The following is a 27,077-nucleotide window of genomic DNA, read 5'->3' as shown; positions in this document are numbered from 1 at the left end:
CATATTTCATTGTTACTATATGCATGCATATGTTGCCTTTCCCCTCCAAATTGTAGCCAGCCATTCTCATTACAAATATAAGCACGTAAGACAGAGCAGCATAAAACTCCAAACTCATCGCTCATGCCTACTGTCTACCTAGCGAGTTGTTGTAGACTGGTGCTTGAACGAACCCGACAATTCCCATCCTCCTCTTCTTTCATCTAGATACTTAACTTTACTTCTCTTGCATAATATTGATTCCAAATAATGCTTCCCCTCGTCAAGCTTTGATTCAAGACATCTAGTAAAAACCATCGGATCCTCCAAGCCTGCTCGATATTGAACCGACAGTAGGTGTCGACTGTGCCGAGCTGCTTGTGTCGCTTGGTGTCGCGGGCTCAACAACCTGACTTCGAATAGATGTAATCCAGTCATGCTGCAGCAGTTCAACAGCTGATGATCGATTTCGGGGGTCTCTCGTGAAACATCTCTTCAAAAAGTCGAGTCCTTGAGGGCTGAGTTGATCCGGGGGCGGCAGCTGGGGTGGGTTTCCTTGAGCAATGTTGTACATGATTGCCCACTCGTTGTCCAGTTGCGCCCAAGGCCTCCTGCCCGTAGCCATTTCTAAAATGACACAGCCCAAGGACCAGATGTCGACAGCTCCAGGCTTACCAGGATTCTCGCCCTTGATCACCTCAGGTGACATGTACATCGGCGTTCCTGTCATGGATCGGTTCGGCATGGACGCCTGAACATCTCCAGCAAGTGTGCGCCCTTGTCGAGCAATCACCTTGGCGGCGCCAAAGTCCACATACTTGATGATTCCGTTGTGGTCGAGTAAAATATCTGTGTCAATTAGTACCAGGAACTCTAGTCAACTTGAAATGCACCACTTACTTTCGGGCTTGATGTCTCGGTGGGCAATGCCACTTTCGTGCAGGTAGACAAGACCCTCGAGAAGTTGGAGCGCGTACACCATGATGACTTGCTCGTCCTCGATTCGGCCATGTTCCAAAAGACTGGCCAACGACCCTCCCGAGCAGAACTCCATAAAAATGTATACTCGATCCCGATGGACTTCGATACCATAATAAGAGACGACGTTGGGGTGATCCAACACTTCCAGAACACCCATCTCCTCCCTGATCTGTTCGGCGACCTGAGGTATCAACTTGGGGTCTTGAAGTCGAATTTCCTTGACGGCCATCAGGTGACCAGTGTCGAGGTTCATAGCAGCGTAGACGTTGCCAAATGTGCCGCCTCCAACGAATTGGCCTTGTTGCCAGCGCATTGTGACATTGGTTGCCGAAGACGAAAGATATGCCAACGACCGGTCAACCTCGTTATTACCTTCCAGTACTCTTCCAACTCCTTGTCGTTCAGCAATCTTCTCGCATCGATATTCGTCCACCCTTGAGAGCTCCTCCATGCGCTGTTCTGTAACGCATCGAGAGGCCTCCTCATCGTTCATCATTCGGTTCTTGTCGAGCTTTCGGAACTGTCCAACCAGTGCCTCGATCCGCTCCTTTTCGGCCTGGGCGGCCAAATTTGACCTGGCTCCCATGATGTCAAAGTGGGAGATGAGGAGAGACATACATCCGGCAACTTTCGAACGAAGCTTGGCATACTCGTCTTCGCCGAGCGCTAGGATGTGGCGTCCTCGTGTCATGCCCATAGCCAATTCGAGCGCGAGTACAGCCCAGCGGAACGTCTTTCGATCTGATGCGATACAGTCATCGCAGATGAAGCTGACCCAGTCAAGGGCAAGCTTTGTCAACTTGAGGTTGTTCATTTGCCGTCTGTTGCTATCCATGTAAAGCAGCGAGCGCTGTCCGAATTCTGTGGCGAAAACGAAGCATGTTTGGATGAGTTCCTGGCAATCTTTGCCTCTGGCTTGTTTTCTGATAATCTCCACGCTGTCCATGAAATTGTTGGAAAGCTTGTAGGCCACCCGCCTGATCTCTGTCAACCTTGAATTGACCTTCTGTATGTTGGATCGCGCTTCCTGGACGAGATCAACATGCATATCGACATTTTCAATGAAAGCTCTTCGCGCATTGTGTAGGGTCTGGGGGCTGGAAGCACAGAGTCGAATGTGGCCACGCTTCAAATCAATGTTCAAATCACGAAGTGGTACTTCGATCGTTTCACCAAACCAGTTAAGCGGATCCTCCGGTCGAAGTATAAGAAGATACTGTTCTCCGAGCTCATCGGGAAATTGATCTTTGGACGTGATAGCCATCATAGCCTGGATATCCTCAAGTCGCTCACGTAACTCCGGGGACGCAACCACATAGATATTATCCTGTTCGAGAAGACGTGTGTCCACTTGGAAGTGGCCGGAAGCAACTAACTGATCATAGAACTTTTGCATGGTTTCGGGTGGGAATGAAATGCTGTAGTCCGAGGCGTGCTCGTAATTGTCGTTCAACATTCGAGTGAATCGCTGAAGCATTCGCTGACGAACGCGCACAGAATCAAGACAGGCCTTGTAACGCTTACTCATTTCAGTTGCGGTCTCCTTTGGTTTCGCCTGCAGTTCTTTCTCAAAAGTCTGGCTAAGTCTGTGCAGCGCCTTGAACGTCAGCGAACTGAACTGCTCTGCGACCTCGATGTGGCCACGCTGCAAGTGACTACCAATCTCGTTGGCGAAGTCCCACTCCTGAAACAAAAGTTCGGCTTCTTTGAAAGTGTTTTTGTTTCCGCTCAGCTTCCAGTTTAGCATTTTGAAGTAGTACTTCAACGCTTCCAGCACAACTTGATCGAAAGATTCATCGATACAAGGCGGCAAATCCCAACCTGGTTCGGGGTTCGCAATGGAAGTACACTCAATCTTGATTCGTATAGCAAACTTGAGTAGTAGCTGGAACTGAGAGATCATCTGGTCTTGCATCAAAGGATTTTGCTGGGCAGACTCCTTAACTCTCCTAGCATAAGCGAGACGCATCCGGGTGATCTCTTCGATGAGGCGTGAGGGGAAACTGATGAGAGTGAGAAGCTCCTCGAGGTAGGGTGGAAGATGGCGCTTGCGAAAGGCCTCAGAATTCCTGATAAGAGTGTCCTTCGCCTTGCTGATAACAGTGGATATAGGTGCAAGCATTCCCTTCTCTAGGTTTCCATTGTCGTCATTGTAAAGTGACTGGAGACCGTCTTCCTTCATCAGTCGATCAAGAAATGACGTTTCGTCGTTGTTGATACCGTTCACAGCGGGCGATCGCTGCTTGGTGCGTGTAAAATCGAGGTCTTCGTTCCCAACCCATTTCTTCAAAATGTTCAGTTCGGTGTTGATCATTTCGTTGGTGTTATACCACGAGATAATGGCATCATGTGACTCTTTGAACGCAGAAGAATCTGCTGCCTTGTGCTCCGCTGCGAGTGCAGCCCAAGAGGGATACAGATTCTCACACATCTGGATCTTAGCCACCATGTCTTTAACCTGTTCGTACGGTGGTTTTCCGGCCTCGCTCTCGCCCTTTATTTGAAAGTTTATGATTTCATCAATAGTGCGGTCGAGCGTAGATCGAGATTCCTCCAACATACGTCTTTGGACTGGAATATGCCTTCCACAAACTTTGGAGCGGATACCTAGCCACAGTTCGGTCTTGTGAGCGCTTTTCCCAGCCTGCTGGTCTGCTGATCCAATCAACCGTTTCTTTTCTTGCCGCACTACATCTCCGGTAAGAACAGCCTCCAGCATGCCGTGCCACTCAAGCCGTTCGCGGTTTTCTGGGTCTTTCAGATCCTCATCTGTGGGTTGGAGAGTATCGTTGCCATAGAACATAATAGTCTCCTGGTCGAAACGGTCGTCATACGGGCCCTCCGATGAAGGGGTCTCCCCTTCCGAGTCTGAATCATTTCCATTCAAGTTGGAGTACGACGTAAAATATCCTCCGCTATAATCTTGTCGGAGTTTCTGCACATATGCTCGCTCTTGGGCACGAAACCTGCTTTCGTTCCGTGGACGTGTTTTAGACGACGATCGGATAGACTCTGTGAAAGATGGTGTGGCTTGTGGGTGAGCTGGCTTTCTTGACGTGGCAGGATTATATGTGTTGGATGGTGTCCGGGCAGGCCCCAACGGTCGCTGCGGCCAGGAGCCGTTTGGCGTGTAGGCAGCGCCATCGTCACCAACAGTCGTACTTCGCTGAGCTTTGGAGGCACCGTTAATGACCGTTCCAGTAGCCAACGAAGTTAGAGATCCTGTATGGCCCGTTGACTCGTATCGTATCAGATTGCCGAGTTCGTCGTGTCTTTCTGTCGCATGGGGATCGCCGTTGGATTCGATGGGAGTTTCAATCCGATGGCTCCGGGCCTTATCCGGACGGCCATCGTCTTCATTGCCTTGAAAACGAACCGCACGAGGTGATGACTCGGTCATCCTAACGGCTGTGACTGGGCTGGCACCCAGGTGGAGTTGGTATTGTTAGAGCCCCTCAACGCCGCGTCGTCTCGTTGGTAAGAAGAAGGTCGATCGGGGGCAATGAAACCAGCATCTAGCGGTTGTCGTGCTGGTCGAGATGTAGTCGAAAATTTTATGATGGGTCGAAGATAGGCATGGAGAGGAGACTGAGCTTGAGGAGCTCCTGTTGCATGTAGATCGAGATGAATCGCATGGAGGAGTGGCAACAGTGAAGCGCGTGCAAATCCACAGCCAATCATAGCGCACTAATCGGCTCGGTGGCGTAGCTAGCTGTGTCTTGGTGTGGCTGCAGCTAGATGGCGTGGCTGTGCATATGATCGATATCGGATACCAGGAAGCTACATTGAATCGCCAAATCATCGAGCTGTAAATTCATTCCTACATTTGCATAAGCTGCCGATATTGCTTCCAATGCTTATATAGACTCCCACCATATGAGACATCTTTCTTGGTCTCGTCTCGTCCTGATGCTTTTGATCATTCTTTGGCAAATAGTGTTTACTTCTGAACTTTGACGTTCAAGATATTGATGAAATACTTGGCAAGAAACCCTTGTCGAATGCAAAATTAAATGACCAAGACGCAAGGGATATAATCATGATTTAGCCGTGGAATTTGTAATTGTACCAGTTAGGCAGCATTCAAATCGGTTGTGTCAGTCTCACCTCATCTTCACACATTCACAACCATCTCGCACAACTTACCCTGTACGGAAAATCGTCGACTACCAACGCACATACAGCTTGCCGAAATTATTCAACAGAGCTTTCAATGCTAAGCCCATATACGGTCACTGCTGTGGACGAGCGTGACGTCCGAAGCCCAAGCGTTTATGTCATCTGCCGCGCTTTGCTACGGCGGGCATGACCCTGATGACGGCCCGGAGATGTCCCCGAGGTGCTTAGACCAAAATTACTCGCAATTATGCGATTCATGCATACCTGCTGAAGAGATTATAATGAAGAGGTATAGTCTGTGCCCGCGTCAACCTGACATATGCAAAGATGGTCAAGCCACAAGCATAAACTCTGAGCCAAGGGGGGGGCCGGATCAGCCCTGATCCGGCACAAGTTTATACAGTCTGCCAAAGTAACTCCAACAATCCTACTACGTACCCTCACCCTGCGACAGACCAGGCTCAGAGCCACTAACACCCATGGTGAAACTCTGGGATAACGCTCTGACCGCCTCCTTAACAAGACCTAGAAGGGGAATCAGTACCTGAGTACATACGACACTAACAGATGGTGGCTAGGAGGTTACGTTTGACTGATCTTGCCGTTTTCACACTCTGATCGGCAAGATCTGGTTCATATCGGTTATAGAATGACAACTTCGACTCGCCTAATCTCAGCCTCGATTAGCCTGACTTCGGAGAACCAAAGGCCTTGGTATATTGCAGGAATTGTAGGAATCGTCTGACTCGTTTTCATAGACGCATCAAGATTACCGCGGCTGTGTGCAAGATACCGCGTGCCGTGTTGACCAATAAGAAGTCACGCGAATGCAGCAAAAGCCGGACTGTATCCAGCCCTGACATGCCGGCACGGAGCCGCCTTGGGAAGCTAGATTTTACCAGCAGGCAACATTGTCGTTGGATAACGAACGCTAGTTTTCTCGTTTGGCTTAATACCTTAGTACACAAAATCGATACCATCAGACATATCACACTTCCACGTTTCCACAGGGTTCACACGTCAGATTGTTAGGCTTGTGGTAATCAAAGTTGTGGCCCAAGAATATAACCCAATTGAGGGTAGGCGCTAGAATTTCAGTATGTTCGCCATCAACTGGTCGATGAAATTTGTTAAATGATCGGCATCGATACATCGTGTTTAATAATCATGTGGATTGACAGGAGTCTCCGCGGTAGTCAGATATAACATTATGTGAATCCGGTATATGTTGATCAATAACGTTTCGAATATCCGCAGGAGATCCTTGCAGCGACGGTTGCGCAGTTGTCGTCAAATAATTACACAAAGATGCCATCAGAGATATCATGCCGGGAAAAACGCACCCTGATCAGATCAACATCGGTATTTATGCAGCTTGGCAGCATTAGTGCACATTCCCTACGCATGCACATTGGGAATATGAATCGTTGTTGCTTTGACCAATGCAGCCAGGTTGGTTGGTCATTGCTCTACGCCGCTGCCATGCTCAGAGACCTTTAAGCAAGCCACGTTGCCGTCAAGGCAAAAGGCACGTCGAAGAATTCTGTCCTGCTAGAAGATTTCGTTATCACCGCCTTTTGTGGTTAGCCTGCCCGGTAGCTTATTTGACAAGTTCAAAACCTTCAAGTCAGCCTGAGCGGTTGTGCCAACATAACCGGCTGGACGGACGCGTGTGCAACAAGCGGTGTCCGGTTAGCAGTAGTTAGCATAAAACATAAAACCCTTTCATCTAAATTCTAAAACCGTTATATGTACCCTTTGTTCTGAGGCTTTGGAAAACGCAACGTGGTTGATGGAGTATTGGAGTTGCGCAGTCTCGTATCGTAGTCAGGCTCTTAGACGACTCAGCTGAAAAGCTTCCTTCCATGTGAAACCAGCAGCCGAGCCTTGGCATCGCGTGGGGCTAGAAACCAAGATCCTTACTAGGGCTGACCAGGATGCACGAAATGAGAACGCTCCTGTAGGTACCCGACGGTTGGTCTTGCTAGACTAGTTGTCGCAACTTGGTGGGGAGCAAACTTTCCACCCCGGATTCGACCTGACTGCCAAGGATTGAATGCCTGCTTCATGATACGTTTGAGGTTTGGCTATGCTGCGTTGGGGAACTCGCCGAATGCCTCGAACTATCTGAACCAATGGCAATATTCTGTCTCCCAGGTCTCTCAGCTGTTGTTGATGGGCCGGGATACGGGGTGAATTATTGATCGCCGTGCTCGGATCATAACTTGACACCAACCAACACCAACGGATGTCAAACATCATGAGGCGGGATATTGTGGGTTGCATGACAGACAAGGCGAGCGAGCTGGATTCTGGGCCGAAACGTCTTGCACAAAGCTCCGTGCAGCATACCCTGATTGCAATGGGACGATCTACTATCAAGGTAGTCAGATGAATATGCGACGGACGGGAAGCGGGAGAGGAGTAAAAGTGGAAAGTGGGAGGTGGGAACGAGTATTGAATACCATCATTAGGTAAAGTTAGAATATTCCTAAAAGCAGGGAATATCCTAACAGACACAGACAATTACTAATGAAGTTGAGATGAAAAGAAAGACACCGCAGCTGAACTGGTCTGGTACGGGAAGCCGCAATGCTCAGCCATGATGGGATTCACTAACGTCAGCTGCTCCTACCCTAGCAGTAGGTAGTTAGATGGTCCCGTCGTTGCTCCTTACTAGGTACATAGTAGACTATACACCTCGAACTACGGATACAGAAAGGAAAGGAAGGAACACAGGGAATTATCGAACGATGGCATCCTGCGACAACAGGATTATCCATCCGTCATCAAACCACCATTCCTATTCATCTACGTACCAGACATTAAGCCTTGTACATAGGACGATCGTTTGACAACTGGATCCTTGGCCTCCATTAGTGTATGCAGAGAAAGTCGCCATCACGCCCTGCACAAACGAATGGATAACATGGTGCTGTACAAAAAATGGCTGGAGGTAAAGTTCCGTAGCTTTCAACAAAACAATTACTGATTTTATGTCTTGTGTCAAGGAGTCAGCCATAGCTACAATGTCAACCGTTTGTTTACGATTGAGCCTATCCCGACACATCGGTACGCACGTCAAACGCGCCAAAATGCTCAACAAGGGCTGTTTCGTGGCGTTGATCCTAGCACTCACCGTTGAAAGGGAATTAGGGAGAAGGTGACATCGCAATCTGTTAGCGATGAATCTGCACCCACCCTACAAAGTTTGACCAATATTTGCCGTTTGCGCCAACGGACCGCCGCCCATGGAGCCATCAATCATCCAATCCATAGACACTGCACTGTCTTTGGTAACCTTGCACCGGTACTGCCGGTACCTAGTGCAGAGGTACACATTTTTTTTTGGTCAAACTGATCATCGAAAACGGATCGTCGGCTACTCGCATTTATTTTCTTTTTCTGAATCTACAGCAGTGAGGCTGATGGTCAATTTGGGGTAGGATGTCAGTAGCAAGACCAACAACAGAGACATCAGCCCTTCAATCAACTAGTGGCAGACACGATGGCCCAATCGCATTATGGATTTTTCTTGAGGATTCAACTAAAATTTAATCTTCTCCTGATGGCGTGTGCCCGAGCGCCTCCCGAATCGTCCTTTTTCTTCGACTTGCATTGTTAGAACATCGCCCCTCACCAAGTCTCTGTTGACCCATCTTCTGAAGCACCCATTTACTGCCGCTCTCTTTCCATGTAACAGTAACAGGGGTGCCTCGGCTCCTCGTACCGACATTACAAGCTGGCAGCGTAACCTGATGGTCTTGCTAGGGTTTGCTGGAAACAGACGAAAGAGCAAGGGCTAGCTATGTTACTGCGTCCCGTCGTCGTTCGAAGTCCAGGATGAGACCGTTAGACATGCGACACCCCACTAGCTAAGAGTAAGTTGAGAGTACACTCCACCCGCTGTCACACAGACCTGGACCTGGCTTGAAGCCGGCATGACAGATCAAACCCTGGACCAAGCAAAATATCTCTACTACTAACCCTTACGTTTGCTCTCTTAATCCCCGACCCGCTGGAGCAAAGACCTCCGAAGCAGAAACAAGCATGTCAAGGTCCCCGTCGACGTAGTGTCTTTGGGATCCTTGACTCTCGTACCGGTCCCCATCTATAACCACCGCTGAGATCGCCCTCAAAAAAAATGAATCGATGCCTCTCTCTCCCTGGATTATCTTGCGCATTCCCTTCTCATTACCCAAAGCTAGTAGATTGAGCTTTTGCCTCATCTGTGATCCCACCCACACAGAATTCAAGCCTATAATAAACACTGTCACTCCCCCAACGCTCTCTGTATCTCCTGTCTAACGCACCATTTGACTTTTACAACGCACCGAGCTATCTATCAGAAGCGCTCAACATACATTACAGCAGATCTTGAGTTTGGTTAGCCGTTGCCGTTCTGAGGCTCGAGTCTGTACCCACAAAGCTCGCTCTTCACTTTCACAGAGTCATCTGTTGCCGAAAAAAATAAAATAAAAACAAAATTGGGGTAAGTTGTTTCCGTATCTGTAGAGAGTCGTGTTTATCAGAGAGCGTGAAGCTAACTGTTCTATGGATTGACTTCCAAATCAGCTATCATGTGCGACTTTACCAAAAACTACTACATATACATGTCATGTACCGATCCCGGAACGCATTTCTGTAAGACCTCGATCGACGGAAGCCGCGAGCACGCTTGCTCAAAGGGACCCCATGAACGCTATATTGTGCTTCCTGAAAACTGCCCGCTTTGTTGTGGATGAAGTGGACAACATGCTGGAAGAGTTTACATGATCAGAGACAAAGCACACCCTGCCAGCGAGAACCCCATCATGTCAACTAGCGAAGAGCCTCAAATCCCACGTTGGTGTAGAACCGGGCCCACGCAGCATGTTTGAGGCGGCAAGAACACTTTGGTTGCAACCCCAAGCCCTCGTAAACGGGCAAGTGATTCGGGTTCGAGGGTAATGATCCATGGCTTCAGCCTCCTGGAAGGCTCTGCAAGAAGGGAAATAGGAAATGACCAGGCGATAGCGGGACAAAGACAGGGAACGCATATTTAAACGATGAAAGATAATCAGGAGACACAGAAGAAGACGAAACGAAGTCAACCCTTAATAGTCCAGTTTGAAAATTGAAACTACTACTGTATTCCGCGGTCATTTCCGCTGACATGTTAATATTCCATATTCATCTTGTAAGATTCAATTACGAGAAACTGAATACAGAAGTCGAGAACCGAGATATAACATGATGAGGACTGCACTGACTGACACGGTTATGGAACTTGAGCGAGCTGGATCACTTAGACAGTATTGAAATTAATAGATCGTACGTATGATATGACAGAAAGTGTTGGAAATCACCCTGATGGGCCTTTGACCTAGCCTAGAACCGAATGATTCTCAAGGCTAGCGGCGTTGTGAGTACGGCGAGAGGTGAGGCGTATATCAGCGGGGAGACTCAGTGGCCTTTGGCCCGGATTACAGACCAACCACGATAATACACGCATTTACAAAATGTCAATGGTTGTGGTTATCATACAAAGGAACAAGGATGAACCTGGTGTTCTTGCTGACCGAATGGGTGCGTTGGGGTTGATCTCTAGTGACCAATGTCATGTTGGTGATTGAGGCGTGCCTTGATTAGTCGACCTGCTTCATACTATCTCAGGTAGGCAAAACGTGCCTTAGTAGGCTGGGGCTTCTGGAATGGCAAGCCACTAACGATGGATCGAGACCTTCAACACCCCCACCAAGCAATGCCCTCTGAAACAAAAGATAGGGTATGTATGGACATGCAATGGGGATCAAGATCAAACCGAGAAGAGCTATCCAGTGGAAAACGGGGCTTGACCGGGGATAAAATGGTCCAGACTGCGGGGTGTGAGGAGGGGGAATAAGCATAAGCGCGCCCCTAGATACGATGCCGCGCGGGATGAGCCTTTTGGTAAGGCGGACTGTGATAGCCAATGGCTCCCTGATACCAAGGAGAAGAGAGAGACAACAGGGCTTGTTTTGCAGCTGAAGAAGGGATACGGAGAAAAAAAGAAAAGAGAGGGAAAAAAGAAAGGAAAATTAGGCGAGATCTGTTCGGTATCGAAACCCGGTTGGCTGGGGGGAATATCAGTTCATACGCGCTTAAACTTGAGGCGAAGACGCCACTGTAGGAATGAATGCCCGATGCCCAACGTCTGGGTACAGGGCTACCTGCATGATATGTGACAAACATGATGAGATGAGGGTGATGATGACAAAACCAGGCACCGACCTTTTTGCTGAAACGGGTTGCGGATTAACTACCTAGTGTTGGATGTGTGATTGTCTATGCGTATTTACCTGGTCCAAGACTCGTCAACTATTCTGTATTGAGAAAGTCTTGCGTGAAGGAAGCATTCTAGGCCGGCTAATGCATCAGCAATAGCCCTGTCGTTGTATTAGTGTATGAGGGGCCAAGCCGTGTCCCAATGCGATAACACGGAACGTACCGATTCTCGTTTCATTAAGATCCGGGAATATTCAAGGTGATGGATGGATCATGATGTGGAGACTGCAGATAAAGATAAGCTTGACACTACCAGGTATGTGGATATGTATGTAGTCCGTGGAGAACTTTGACAGAGTCTAATATCTCACAGAGACATATCTGTATATCCGTATATACTTGGGTCTTACTATAAACGTTGCCGGCCGTGAATGCAGGTACAGGGGGAGAGGCACGGCTCGTTACCAAGAAACCTGTAAGAGTAATCTAAGACAATTCAACTTTGCACAGACCGGAACAGAAATATCTCACGTGAATAGACGCTACCCGAGTTTAGTATTACCAACTAAGCACAATATCCTGCTCATTTCCACATATGTTTGTATAAGTCAAGTCGCCGAGGCATACCCAACAGGGACATGACGAGCGAGAGCCTATTAATAGCAAAGATGCATTGCCTGCAGCTATGTAGACTTGGTAAATTCTGACCCAGGAGTTCGTATCTGGTCATAACTAACTTTGATATATCCATGCTGTTATCGTCAAGTCTACGTTATGGTCTGCAGTCCAGGCCTTGAACTCGGCCGAGAATACGGTCAAAGAGCGGAGTTTGACCCCGGATTCCACAAGGAACTTGGATCCACTTAAAACCGAGGCATGTAACAACACACGCGAAACCTCCGACGGACCTTTCGGCTATTGATCCACCATTCTTTCTCCTGACAACTCAACCATCAAATACATCACTTCCCCGGATTTTTTATATATACCAAATCTATATCAATTTCAGCTCATCTTCTTGAACACGATTTCATTCAACTTCTACCCTATACTACACCCTCACTACATCTGTAATTAAGTCGGATTGCAATGTCTTTTCCCGAGTCCGAGTATCTCAGTCCTGTCTGGAAGGACGGCATCTTCAGTCAGCCCCTCCCAGAGAATTCCCACTGGAACTAAAACGCTAACGCATGTAAACGTCTAGATGGACGTGTTGTCTTTGTCACCGGCGGCGCAGGAAGCATCTGCAGCATGCAAACACGAGCACTAGTTCGTCTCGGTGCGAATGCATGCATCGTTGGTAGAAGCGTCGACAAGACTGAGAATGCCGCAAAGGAGATTGCATCTGTTAGAGAGGGAGCCAAAGTGATAGGAATCGGAGGCTGTGATGTCCGTAAGGTATGACGCGTGCATTCTTTCAACGCTGATTATGCTGATGCTGACTCGTTCCAGGTCGATAGTCTTCAGGCTGCTGCTGAGCGATGCGCGAAAGAGCTCGGGGGGATTGACTTTGTCATGTAAGGCCTCGCCGTCTGTGAGATATAACTCGATTGAGTTTACTAATGCTTGTTGGTAGTGCCGGTGCGGCTGGCAATTTCGTCGCCCCCATAGAAGGACTGAGCTCCAACGCCTTCAAGTCAGTAATGGATATTGATGTACTAGGAACCTTCAACACAGTCAAAGCCACCATGCCCTATCTACTGCGCAGCTCTAACCCTCGCATCATCTATGTCTCTGCCACATTCCACTACACAGGCATGCCACTCCAGGCACACGTCTCTGCCGCCAAAGCATCCGTGGACTCTATCATGGCCTCTGTCGCTCTCGAGTACGGACCAAGAGGTGTTCAGAGCAACGTCATCGCCCCTGGAGGCATTGAAGGCACCGAAGGTCTGGCGCGACTAGGAAGTGACGCAGAGAGTGAAAAGAAGAGATATGCCAAGAGCGTTCCAATGGGTCGAGCGGGCACCGTACGGGATATCGCAGATGCGACAGTGTTCCTGTTCAGCGAAGCCGGAAGCTATGTTAGCGGACAAGTCCTGGCCGTGGACGGCGCTGCGTGGAGGCGCCAAGGAGCCCTGGGTGTTGGAACCGAGGCTGGTATGGAGTATCCGGATTATCTTCTCAAGGGAGAGTTTTCGCAGAACTTGCGAGATCCTCGAAAGACAGCCAAGGCAAAGCTATGATGTTTGTTAGTCATTGTGGAGAATCGATAGAAAGGTGGTCATGATAGACGCTTCGATTTTTAAGAGGGCTGGTATCTTATCATCAAGTTGTAGAATCGGAGGTGACGGAGATGTGCGTTCTGGGTCGATAGATAAACATCCGAATGGAGGACCCGCTTTGTGATGATATCCCCGGGGAGAATACGGAAGATAATAGAAGTGTTTAACAAAGGGGTTATATTAGGAACAAACTGGTACACGAGAAAGAAATTGAACAGTTGAGCCACGAGTTAATAGAATATAAATATTTATCACTTTTTACCTCCACAAAGTATTGACCTGTGTTATCTGGCAGCGCAAAAGAATCCGACAATGGCCAATGACCGATATAAAAACAGGGATAAGACGGCACAATCGACCTGTTAATATGTTATGGTGGTGGTCTTTATTTAACGCTAGGGCGTCTGCAATAGCGGCAAAGGGCGCTTACTATAGATATCCTAGCTAGAACTAATATATAATTTCTAATATAAATAGATCTATTAAAGTAAATATAAAATAAAGGCTTAAATATATAAAGAAGATATATATAAGAATTAAGGAATAAGCTAGATTAAATATTAATATTTATTATACTATAGGCCTATTAGCTTAATATATTAATTAATATTAATATAAAGCTAATTTATTTTAATATATATATTATTTTAAATTAAATATAAAATATAAATAAGTAAAATAAAAATAAAATAAATTAAAAAAATTAATATCTATAGATATTAATAAAAATAGGCCTTAATTAAAAATATTAAAGATATAAGTATAATATTATAACTTTATTTAAAAAGTAAAACTTTTAGGCTAGATTTATTTAATTAAATAGTAATTAATATAAAAAGAATATAATAAAATTAAGCTAAAGTATATAGATAAAAAGAAAGTCTTTATAGTTTAATATTATTAATATTTATAATTTTAATTTTTAAAGAAAATATATATTTATTAATATAAATTCTTATTTTATATTAATATATAAGACTTTATATATTACTTTATAAAGAAATTATTTTTAATAATTATCTTTATATATATTTTTATTATAGTCTTAAGTTATATAATAATTAAGTAAAAGTAAAAGGTAAATAAATACTTAAAGAAAATAAATCTTTTAATATTAAAATATATATAATAAGGATTTAAGCTATTTATATTAATATTTAATTATAATATTATTATATTTAAATTACTTATAATAATAAGTAAAATTACTATAGTTATTATAAACTATAAGTAAATAGTATAAAGTATACTTATTAAAGGCTAGTTCTTTAATAGGTTTAATTATAATAAGTAAATTATATATTATATATAATTTATATTTTTTTACTATTTACTATTTTATTAATATAGCTTAATATTTTTTTTATATTTTATATTTATAAAATATATATATAGAGGTTAAGGCTTACTTAATAAGAGGTTTTATTTTAATACTTTACTTAATAAGTTTATTAGCTAGTTTATTACCTAAGACTTTTATATACTTAAGATATTAATAAATATATATTTATAAATTCTTATTTATTAGGCTCTAGATCTTAATAATCTCTTTATATAAAGAAAATAATACCTTACTATATATTAAAATAATTATAGCTTAATTATCTAGGTATATTATAATATTAATAATATTATTATTTTATAGTTTAAAAGTAATTTAAAGTCTTTTTAAAATACTTATAGCCTTAATATTATATACTTTTATATTTTATAATAATTAAATAACCTTAGCTTAAGGGAATAGCCTATAGTATATAATATATCTATATTTAGTCTTATAATATTTATTAATAGTAAATTATAATTTATTAAAATAAATAATAATTTAAGTATAAATATAATTAAATATTTAAATATTAAAAATAATAATTTTATTTTTTTTATTTAAATAAAAAGAAAAAAAAAATAAAATCTTTTTATAAAAACTAAGTATATAAAGTTTAAGATAAAAGTTATATATATAAGTAGTATAATAGGCTTAACTCTATTTTTATATATTAATATATATTTATTTTTAATTCTCTTAATAAAAGAATAGTTTATATTTAATATACTTAGCCTTAGAACTATTTTATCTTATTATTAATTAAGTATTTACTTAATTAATAATATATTAATTTCTCTAGCTAAAATACTAATTAGAGTTATTTTTTATATAAGAATATATATATAGAAAGTAGTATTTAAGGTAATTTATATATAATTAAGCTTTCTCTTAATATTAAAGCTAGTTTTAAGCTATTATAAACTTATTCTTTTCTAGCCTAGCTTTATAAAGCTTTAGTATTATAATTTATATTTAAAAGTAAGTTTTAATAAAAATACTATAATAATAGCTTTATAGACTATAATAAAAAGAATACTTTATATTACTTTATAAAGCCTTTAAATATAATTAATAACCTATTTTATTAATTTAATTTTATATTTAATATATATTATAAAAATAAGTTTATAATTAAAATAAATCTCTAGCTATTTTATAATATTCTTTAAATAAATAATATATATCTTATATATTATTATATAATTAAAGTTAGGCTTAATATTTATTTATATTAAGTAAAATATTTTAATTTTCTCTAGAGAATATAAAATACTATTATTTAGCCCCTAGGAAATAGATTTATTAAGGAGTTTTTATATACTTTTAATAGTTTCTTTTAATATATTTTTAATAATTAAAATAGCCTAATTATTAATATAGTTATATTAATTATTAATTAGCTTATTAATTAGTTTTTTATATAATAAATATAAAATTAATAAGATAAATAAGCCTTATAAAAGTAAACTATTTAAGAATAAAGTAAAAGTAATAATATAAGTTTTATACTTTATATAGGCTTTTTAATTTCTTATAAAAAAGTTAATTTAATTAATTATATATTAAGGCTAGCCTTATTTTTAAAGTCTCTTAATTAAGATATAGTAAATAATAGTATTAAAGGTATTTTATATATTAAAGATAACTAGGGTATAAACTTTCTTTTTTATAAAGACTTTTTTAATATTATAGGCTAAGGCTATTATAATATCTATTAATAAGTACTTATTAAAAGTATTTACTATATTAAAGATTAAAACTTATTAAAAGATTATTATTTTTATTATTTTATAAGTAAATAGGTAATAGACTCCTTTAATAATAATAAATAAAAAAGAGATTAATCTTTATTTTTTAATAATAAAGCTATTTTATTTTACCTTAAGAATTATAATAATTTTAGCTAGTTTAAATTCCTTAGGCTTATAGTTAAGTTTAATATAAATATATATAATACTATAGAAAGCTAGCTTAATAGTATTTTAAATTATTTTAATTATCTTTATTATTATTTTATTAATACTAAGAATAATATTATTTATTATTAAGGCTTATTAAATTTCTTTATTAATAATTAAATTATCTTAAAGAAATAGTTTCCTAGGGATAATAAGGAATTTATTTAATAGATTACTTATATATAAAGATTATTTTAATAATTTAATATAGAGAAATTATATTTTAATATTAAGCTTTAAAATAATTTTATTATTATTTCTTTAAAGAGAAAGGCTAATAAATTAAGATTTAAGGGATTTTTACTTAAATACTTAATATAAGTCTTTATTAAATTTAATATTATTAATAAGATAAATAAAGTAATTATTTTTAATTTTATATATTACTTAAATAAATATATTATAAATATTCTTTTTATTTTATATATTAAAGTAAGTACTTTAATATACTATAAGCTAATAAAAGTAAGCTTTATTTACTTCTTTAATTTATTAACTTATAGTCTTTTTATTTATTTAATATAAGGTTTTAATTAATTCTTTAGCTATAAAGAAGATTAATATAAGGTCTTAATAAGCTTATTATAGCTTTACTTTTATTTAAGGGTAAGTATTTATTAAGTAAATATTTATTATAATTTATTTAATAAAGTTTAATAGTTTTATTTTTAAAATATTATACTTAAGGGAATAAAAGTAAGGCTATTAAGTAAAAGAGATAATTATAGAGATTATTTTATAATTTAATATAGTATAAAGTTTATATATAACTTAAGATTATATACTTAAGGTATTAAATATTACTAGGTTAATTATATTACTTTAGTATATTAATTCCTTAGGCTTATTTAATAAAATAAGATTAATTAAATTAAGCTAATTAATAACTCTAGTCCTTATTAAGTCCTCTATATAGCCTAGCTCTTATAATTAATAATAGGTATTAAAGTCTCTTATAATTATTATATATATATAGATATTAAAGTTTTTAAGGATTTATAATACCTTATAATTACCTTAAGGTTAATATATATTAATAATAATTTAATTAAATATATATAAAGTAATTATATTATAATATAGTTTAATAAAAAGGTTAAAAGTTTTATAATTTTTAATAAGATCTTTTTATATATATATAATAGCCTATAGGCAATTAAAGTCTTTTTATTATTATTATATAGAGAAGTAAAAAAAGTAAATAAGATATTATTTTATTTTAAAAGAGCTATCTTTAATATAAAATAGTTTTTAAATAAGAATAATATTTATTTTAATTTAATTAATAAGATTAAAAGTAATTATCTAGGCTAGGCTAGATTTACTTATATTAATAAATATAATATATAATTTAAATTATTTATTTAGTTTTAAACTTTTATTTATATTAATAAGAAAAGCTATTTATATTTTATATAAGTAATAAAGAGTCTTATTTAATATTAATTATAATAGCTAATATATTTATTTAATACTTAATTTCCTTAAGGGTATTATTCTTAAGTATATCTTTATTAGTAGTTATTATTATAATAATAGCTAAGGTTATATTAAAGTCTATAATATTCTTATTTATTATATATAAGGTATCTTTAAAAAGATAGCTTTAAGTAGCCCTAGTTTATATAGTTTTATCTTTAGTAAGATAAGTAATTTTATTCTTTATAAAATAAGGCTAAAGAGAATAGTTTAATAAGTTATTAATATAAAGGCTATAATAAACTAGGTATTTATAATTAATTATAATATAGCTATTATTATAATTATATTTTTTATTATAGTCTTAATAAAAGATCTTATAATAGAAATTTAAATTATATTAATTTTAGTATTTCTAGTATTATATAGGTTTAAATTTACTAGTAAATTTAATTATAAGCTTATTATTAAAAATATAAAAAGGTTTAATATAAATTAAATCCTTAAAATTAATATATTAAAATTAATATATAAGATTAATCTTAAACTTAAGGCTAACCTTAATTATATAAAGTTATAAGCTAATAATTTAAAAGACTTTCTTTATTATAACTTTTTTAAAGATTTTAATATTATTAATAAAATATATATTTCTATTAGTTTATAATTATAATAATATCTTAAGTATATTATAAATTTATATTATATACTAGGTTTTAAAGGTATTAAGGTAATCTATAGTAAAGTATTAATATAGCTTAATACTATTTTTAAATAAAGCTTTTTTTACCTCTTTATTCTATATAGTAATAATAAAGTTAAAAGTAATTTTAATAATATAGCTAATTTTATATTTCTTAAAAGTATTAATATTTATAATAATAAACTTAAATCCTTTAAATCTAAGTTTTTAAGTAAAAGAGTTTATAAAGTATTAAAAGAATAATTAATTATTATTTTTAAAAGTAATAAGAATTTAATTTTATATTTATCTTTAGCTATTTTAAGCTTATTTAATAAAGTATTAATTTAAATCTAATTAAATTATTAAAGTAATTAACTTAATAAATAAAGCTTATTAAATCTTAAAAGCCTTATAGGCTATTAAGATAATAAAGATAAAAGGCTTTAAAGAAAAAATATTAAGCTTATATTTTATTATTTTCTCTCTAGAGATATTTTATTATATATTTATTAAGCTAGATTTAAAGGTATAAAGTAAAACTAAAAGGATAATAAAAATAAAGGCTTTAATTTATATTTATAGTATTATTATTAAGATATTTAAAGTAAATTATTAAGATTTAAAGGCTTTAAAAGTAAAAATATTTTATATAAAGCTAATTACTAAGGTTTATTAAATCTTTTTTCTTTTTAAATATAATTTTTAAAGTATATTATTAAAGATTTAAATAATAATATTAAAAAGGTATTTAATAGCTAGAAATTAATATAATTTAATAACTATTTAAATAAAAAAGTTTTTAATATAAATTAAAAATAATTTATAAAATATAATATAAAAATCTTTATTAAAAATAAGTTAACGTACATGATAAGCGGGTGCAACAGACAAGCGAGTGCAACAAAAAATCCCGCAATTTACATCTTCTCAACTTAATCAATTAATTTTTAACCACCAAATATGCCAGACCCAAATATTGAGGCTAGGATTCTTCTTGCACTTCGTGCCCTTCAAAATGACCCAAAATTAAGTCTCCGACGCGCCGCAGGCATCTACCAGGTCCGTTATTGGACTTTATATCGCCGACAGAAGGGTATCCTTTCTACGCGTGATTCTATCCCAAAATCACGCAAACTATCTGATCTAGAAGAACAGATCATAGTTCAGTTCATTCTCGATCTGGATTCGCGAGGGTTTCCCCCGCGACTGCGTTGTGTTGAGGAGATGGCTAACCGATTGCTCGCCGACCGCGAGACGCCGCCTGTCGGCAAGCGCTGGGCCTCTAACTTCGTCAAGCGACACAAAGACCTCAAGACGCATTTCCCCCGTAAATATGACTACCAGAGAGCCAAATGTGAAGATCCGACCATTATTCGCAACTGGTTTAGGCTTGTAGCAAATGTAATTGCGAAGTATGGCATCCGACCTGATGAAATCTACAACTTTGACGAGACTGGCTTTATGATGGGCGTTATTGCGAGCGGAATGGTCGTCACAGGTGCTGAAAGGCGTGGAAGACCAAAATCAGTGCAGCCTGGAAACCGGGAATGGATTATAGTTATTCAGGCGATCAATGCCGAGGGCCAAGCGATCCCGCCGTTCATCATAGGTGCGGGCCAATATCACCTCGCCCACTGGTACCGAGAAAGCAACCTCCCGGGCGATTGGGCTATTGCGACGAGTCCTAATGGCTGGACAGATAACGAGATAGTCCTCGAGTGGCTAAAGCACTTCGACCGGTGTACTACCAAGCAATCAAAGAATCGCTATCGTCTCCTGATCCTCGACGGACACCAAAGTCACCACTCGGTTGACTTTGAGAGATATTGCAAGGCAAATAAAATCATCACGCTTTGTATACCGCCTTATTCGTCTCATCTGCTGCAGCCTCTTGATGTTGGGTGCTTTGGCCTGCTTAAGAAGGCTTATGGGCGAGAAATCGAGCATTTGATCAGATGCTCTGTAACCCATATTTCCAAAACCGAGTTCTTGCTGGCTTTTTATACCGCCTACTAGGCCACAATGACAGAGAAAAATATTAAAGCAGCCTTTAGAGGAGCCGGACTTGCTCCTTTCGACCCAGAAAGTGTAATCTCGAAGCTCGATGTGCAGCTGCGGACTCCAACGCCTGTGGAGGAGGTAGTTAGCCCCTCGACCCCTTGGGTCTCAAAGACCCCAAAGACTATCCTTGAAGCCGACTCTCAGCTTGAATATCTTGAAAAGAGAATCAAAAGGCATAAAAGTAGCTCTCCAGAGTCAATTCTAGAAGCATTGAGGTCTTCTTCCAAGGGAACAAAGATAGTTATGCATAAGGTTGCCTTATTAGAGGCCAGGGTCCAAGATCTTGAACAGGCAAATAAGATACTAAGCCGGCGGCGGAGGGCAAAAAGAACCCGGCTACAGAAAGGAGGGGTGATGACAGTAGAGGAAGGAAGGCAAGTAATTGATCAAACGGATGTTGATGCGCAGGCGGTGGCTGGACCATCGAGAAGTGGTGGTCAAGGAGGGCCTCCGCGAATGAAGGAAAGGCGCTGTGGAGCGTGCGGCAAGACAGGACATAATGCAAGGACCTGTCAGATACTTGTCGCTATGTCTATGGAAGAATATAGCGATTAATTTTACTTAATTAATAGTCTGTTGTGTTTTTATTGCTATTTCTATCTGAGATGTTGTGATGTTGTGTTGCACTCGCTTGTCTGTTGCACCCGCTTATCATGTACGTTAATTTAAAGTATATAGAAATAAATATAAAAAAAAAAGAAAAAAAAAAAAGAAAAATAATAATTATATTTCTTAAAATAATAATAAAAATAAAATTATTTAAAGCTTAAAAAAAAATAAAAAGATTATCTATATAAAAGTATTTTTTTTAAGTAAAATTATTTTAATATTAAATACTTTTAATAAAAATAATAAATATATTTAATTTATTTATAAAAATAAATATCTATTTAATATTTTCTTATTATTTTATAAGTAATAAGCTAGAGATATTAAGGCCTATAATATCTAGCCTTTAGCTAAATATAATAATAAATATAATTATTAGTATTATTAAGGTTTTTATATATATATAGCATAGGGCATTAATAGCCCTACTTAGGAAAAATTTTTAAAGGAGAGAGTGTCGACCTGTCAATAGAGCCGCGACCCGACTGATATCCAATTAAATCTGTCTCCGATGGCCGTTGTATGTTCCTCTTCTCCTCTTCAAAAGTGCCTGAATAAAGTCAATTGGTCAATTCGTGGCTCCCATCTGATTACTGTACTACATATCTGGTTGGGAGCCGGGGAGCTTGCATTAGTCTGCCGCTCAAGGAGGGGTAGCTACACAAGCTGTCGAAGCTTGACCTCGACTAGGTAGGAATTGGAAGTTGGATGTCGAGAACTTCTACTTTGCTTGGTAGGCCTGTCACGGAGAGTTTGTGTCAAGTTGTTGTAGTTGAAGTGAGATGATGAATCGAAACAAAAGGATATACCCAGTTGGACGGAATACCATAGTCACAACAACATACGACTGTCGTGTTAGACAGAGCTGCTGCCAGACAAATAATCTCTTAGATAAAGAAATCAATTATGAACTGACTCAATATTAGCTCACTCTTAGGTATTCCAAAAACTGTATGCATATCCATAACCTTGCAGTGGTTTACCCGCTCAACGCCGAATAACCCGAGGCGGGGAACTGCCCGGCCCATATATAACATTATTAGTATGTAAAACAATCTGGGTAATGATAAGACGGTTACCTTGAGAATATTTATACTCGCTTCTTTCCCAATCTCTTCATCACGCCCTTGTCAGCGTTGGCTTATACTCAACCAAGCGTGAATAGCTTCACCAGTATCCACATCTAGCCAAGATGCACGCCAAGCTGCCATCCCTCCTCTTACTCTCCTCTCTTCCCTCTCTCACTCTCGCCGAAGATGTTTTAGGTCTGTACATTTTCCACCGTCACGGAGACCGTACTGCCAAGGCTTGGAAGCCCGTCAACTTCACTGCTCTCGGAGCCGACGAGGTCCACTCCTCCGGATCCTGGTACCGCGACACTTATGTGAGCCAAGATGCGCCCCGAAAGATCTCCGGCCTCAGTTCAGAGTCCGTGGTTTTGTCTCAACTGGATGTTACTTCACCCGTGGACGCTGTCCTCCAAAACTCAGCTCTCGTCTTTCTCCAGGGCCTTTACCCTCCCACCCAGCATACCGAGACTCTCGCCAATGGATCCAAAATTGAGGCTCCTCTGAGCGGATACCAGTACATCCCAATTGCTTCTGTTGAGACTGCTGCCAGCGATAAACACTCCGAGAGCAACGCTTGGCTCCAGGGCAACAGTGGTTGCACCAACGCTGAGGCCAGCTCAAATGCATACCTCTCTTCTTCCGAGTATGATCAGACCTACAAGGACACCGAAGATTTCTATCAGAGCCTTCTTCCCGTAATCGAAAAGACATACGGCAAGGATGAAGCCAACTTTCGAAATGCCTACACGAGTACGTTGATGTTCATGAAAATCTATCTATTTATGCACTGCTAACAAACCCAGTCTTTGATCTTATCAACGTTGCACGCATCCACAACTCCAGCATTCCCTCTGACGATCTTCTCAAGGAGCCCATTTTGGACAAGCTCTACAACCTCGCTTCTATTCATGAGTGGAACCTCGCCTACAACAGCAGCGAGCCTGTCCGTGCCATTGCTGGCTCCGTTCTCGGTGGCCAGATCATCGAGGCTCTTGAGCCCCTCGCCGAGGGCAAGAAAGCGCCCAAGGTGAACATCCAATTTGGCGCCTACGGTGCCTTCATGGCTTTCTTCGGCCTGGCTGGTCTCGACAAAGCCAGCTCTGATTTCATGGGTATCGTTGACTACGCTTCATCCATGGCTTTTGAGCTCGTCACAAACGCTACCAACCCTACCGCCGACGACGTCAGTGTCCGCTTTTACTTCGCCAACGGCACCGCTTCTGAGAACGCCCCCAAGCTGTTCCCTCTATTTGGAGATGACTCTACCACTATCTCCTGGAAGGACTTCAAGGCTGGCATGTCCGAGTTTGCTATCGAGGACACCAAGCACTGGTGCAAGCTCTGTGGGAATACTGACGGCACTTGCGCCAGCAACAGCTCCGATGACGACGATGACTCAGCTTCTTCCAGTTCTAACTCTGGTGGCTCAAGTGACGGCGTTTCTAAGCCTGTTGCCGGCGTGATTGGAGCTCTTATCACGTTGGTGGCCATTTTTGGTATCCAAGCAGCCGTTCTCCTATTTGGCGGCTTGCGCCTTGTTAAGAAGTCGACTCTTGTTCCTGCTGATGCTTCGGCACCTACTATGTCCAAGGCTTAAGGGAAGGACGGAATATTGGATAAGGAAGGAAATGTGTCCCATAATGATGTTATGATATATATATACCGATATATGATGGTTGCGTAAAAAATGGTCAATGATGTTCTGGGAGAACAACCTCATCTGTCATGGCTGGAGATGCTGAAAAGGAGATGGCTCAAATAAACAGTCCACCAAAGTAATTAACTATTAAATATTGCAAATAAAATGTCCAAAGTTTCCAACGCAAGAATCTGTTCCAAGGCATTTATTTACCTGAGACCGGTCATAGCAAGTAAATCGTGGCGATAGTAATAGGCTCGTACCCGCTTACCATATATGTCTGGAGGGCGTTAGTGAATAGTCATATCATGTATTGGAACAAGAGACCACTTACACATGGGTATGCTTAGTAGGCATACGCCCACTTGGATCGAGGCAATCGATATCATTGTCCGTTCGATTCCACCGTTGTTGATCCAATTGTAGGCAAAGAACGTCAGCATAAAGCTGAAGAAGTTTTTGAATATGATCATGATCGTGAAGCCTTCGATAGTCAAGTCGCCTGGCAACAGGTTAGCTAACAGCAATTAAATGCTTGCCAGAACAACATACGGTAAGCGTCAACAATGTACAAGGAACTGGCTACAGCGCCAATAACCATCCCTGCGACCTCAAAGCCGAAAAATATCAAAGGCACTTGGTACGGATATTTCTTCTCTATCACACCGGGAGCTGTCAGAGCAAATCCGTATAAACCGATGCCACCGATGATCATCATTGGTATGACAAGGAGAATACGGAACTCGGGCTCATATATGCCTTTGTTGAGCTTAGTCAAATACTTCACACTCGTATCGGCAAGAAGACCTGCCAGCACGAAACCCAAGACAGCACCGATGAAAGGACCTGTGTAAGTGTAGCCAGCATCAACTTCACCCCAGTAGTAGGGAGGACCGATGAAAATAGCGGCCACAATGACTCCAATGAAGACGGTCCAACCAATCATGGTACCCTGGATAAGGCAGCCCCAGATGAATGCTGGGTGGGTCAGGAGAGGAAATGGCCGTAGCAGAAGCACCCAATACCGTTCGTCCGTTTTCCGACCGTCAAACAGCGAGATTGATTGAAGAAACGTCTTCTTAGGAGTGGCGGAATTACCAATAGGCTGGAGAGCGTTCGACCTGGGAAAGAGTGTAAAGCCTGACGCGTGTTGGTCGAGTTCTTGGGCCGTTGCTTCCCCGGATTCTCGTTGCGGCGGCGGGGTTTGACGTTTGTCTTTTGTCGTCAATTCTATTCCAAGTTCGCCAGTGGTATCAGTATTCAGGCTTGCTTCCCGTCGATATGCGGTCTCGGGGCACAAAAAGAAGACCGCCGGCAGGGTAGCGGCAAGAAAGATTGCCACGAAGTAGAACGTCCATTCCCATCCCATTTCATGAGTGATCTTGCCCACCAAAATAGGCGTGAAGAACGCACCGCCAAAAACAGCCAGGTTGGTAAAAGCCATGCGTACTCCTCGCTGGTGAACAAAGTAGAGGTCACCAACAGCCGCATTGAGAAAACTCTCATATGGCGCACATCCTACACCTTGCACGATTCTGGCACCAATAAAACTCCCATAGTTTGTCCCGACAGCTCCAGCCCATGCGCTCGAGGCGATAAGAATAAGTATACCAACGAGGAACAAGTGTCGCTTTCCCCAGATGCGACCGGACGGGACGAAGAAAATGGCACCAGCACCACACCCAAGCAAAAAGTATCCCGTCAAAAGCGCGACCTTGGTAAAGTCTTTGGCGAATAGAAGAGAAATTGTGATGGTATTGGCGGCGAGGATAGGGCCAAGCGCAGTAGCCAGGATGCCGGCGAAGCAAAGGAGGAAGGTTATCAAGTCGCGTCGCAAAAGTGACCAGTTCAGCGGATCGTTTGGATCATCGGAAGGTTGAGGGATCTGGGATTGGTGTTAGCTTGTGCGCAACAGGTACAGGAACCACTGAAACGTACTAGAATGATGGTTTCTTCTCCTATTCTGGCACGCTTGAGATTTCCATGCTGCTCATCAGCTGCCTGGGGTTGCGACGGGTCGTCAAAGTATCGTGTCGTACCTAGGGGTAGATGGCAAGTTAACTCATCGTGTCCAGAATTGACATCGACGTTGGGGGGTTGATGCCCCGCATCGTCAATGATATGATGGCAAATACATACCAGGAACATGCTCGATGTCCTTGGCCTCGAGAATGCCCAGGGGCATCTTGAACTCGAACCACCGATCTGGGACTGTGGACCGTGGAATACTGTAGTAATGTGGAGCGGCGAATATCACGTCATGGAGTCGCACACGACTCGTCTGTAGTATTGGTAATAGTACTGTAAGTGACCTTTGGAATCAATAGGCCTATCCGATAGGTTTAGTCTCAGGTGGTGGCTTTTCAGAACGATATTGTCAAGTCGTCAACTTTTTACGTAGTAGTTAGAGATGATCAGTGTGAGCACCAGAAGTGGATGGTGGATGTGAGATTCGCCCAGTAAATATGGGGTGGAGATGGTCCGAGGGTTCCGCTTGTTTCTCCAATTGCCGTGATTAAATGACTGGGGTACAGGGCCAGTCCAGTGAAATATACCTACAAAGTTGGAGAGACTGCAGATCAGAGAGTAATTCTTCCAAGATTTCCATCGCTCTCCATGCCTCATTGCCCCCTCATTTGCTGTCCACACATATTGGCGAACAGGTGACATGCACTGTATGTACACTAATCTTAATTGTTAATCGCAAACACAGTGCCATTGAACTGTGATAGTGTGGAAACAACGGACGATCAGGCTGA

The 27,077-nt window shown here is 40.3% G+C and overlaps 4 protein-coding genes across 4 annotated transcripts; 2 read left to right on the top strand and 2 right to left on the bottom strand.

The window, feature by feature from the left end:
* Positions 1-283: 283 nt before the first annotated feature.
* Positions 284-4,360, bottom strand: FPOAC1_000428 (uncharacterized protein; the record flags this gene model as incomplete). The annotated part of the gene is made up of 2 exons (XM_044845043.1): positions 284-828; positions 880-4,360. 2 exons carry the CDS (start codon positions 4,358-4,360, stop codon positions 284-286), a joined length of 4,026 nt encoding a protein of 1,341 aa, XP_044710959.1.
* An 8,054-nt stretch (positions 4,361-12,414) lies between these two features.
* On the top strand, positions 12,415-13,511 carry FPOAC1_000427 (uncharacterized protein; the record flags this gene model as incomplete). The annotated part of the gene is made up of 4 exons (XM_044845042.1): positions 12,415-12,469; positions 12,530-12,723; positions 12,778-12,842; positions 12,902-13,511. The coding sequence occupies 4 exons, from the start codon at positions 12,415-12,417 to the stop codon at positions 13,509-13,511; spliced, it is 924 nt and encodes a 307-aa protein (XP_044710958.1).
* A 9,290-nt stretch (positions 13,512-22,801) lies between these two features.
* On the top strand, positions 22,802-24,276 carry FPOAC1_000426 (uncharacterized protein; the record flags this gene model as incomplete). Its single annotated transcript, XM_044845041.1, has 2 exons — positions 22,802-23,429; positions 23,483-24,276. The coding sequence occupies 2 exons, from the start codon at positions 22,802-22,804 to the stop codon at positions 24,274-24,276; spliced, it is 1,422 nt and encodes a 473-aa protein (XP_044710957.1).
* A 251-nt stretch (positions 24,277-24,527) lies between these two features.
* FPOAC1_000425 (uncharacterized protein) lies at positions 24,528-26,503 on the bottom strand (the record flags this gene model as incomplete). Its single annotated transcript, XM_044845040.1, has 5 exons — positions 24,528-24,598; positions 24,653-24,820; positions 24,871-26,203; positions 26,257-26,357; positions 26,458-26,503. The coding sequence occupies 5 exons, from the start codon at positions 26,501-26,503 to the stop codon at positions 24,528-24,530; spliced, it is 1,719 nt and encodes a 572-aa protein (XP_044710956.1).
* Between the last annotated feature and the right edge of the window lie 574 nt (positions 26,504-27,077).

This window comes from Fusarium poae, chromosome 1, assembly GCF_019609905.1.
Source record: "Fusarium poae strain DAOMC 252244 chromosome 1, whole genome shotgun sequence".
NCBI classification, from domain to species: domain Eukaryota; kingdom Fungi; phylum Ascomycota; class Sordariomycetes; order Hypocreales; family Nectriaceae; genus Fusarium; species Fusarium poae.
Note: the sequence above shows the minus strand (reverse complement) of the source record. Positions and strands in the feature narration are given on the sequence as shown.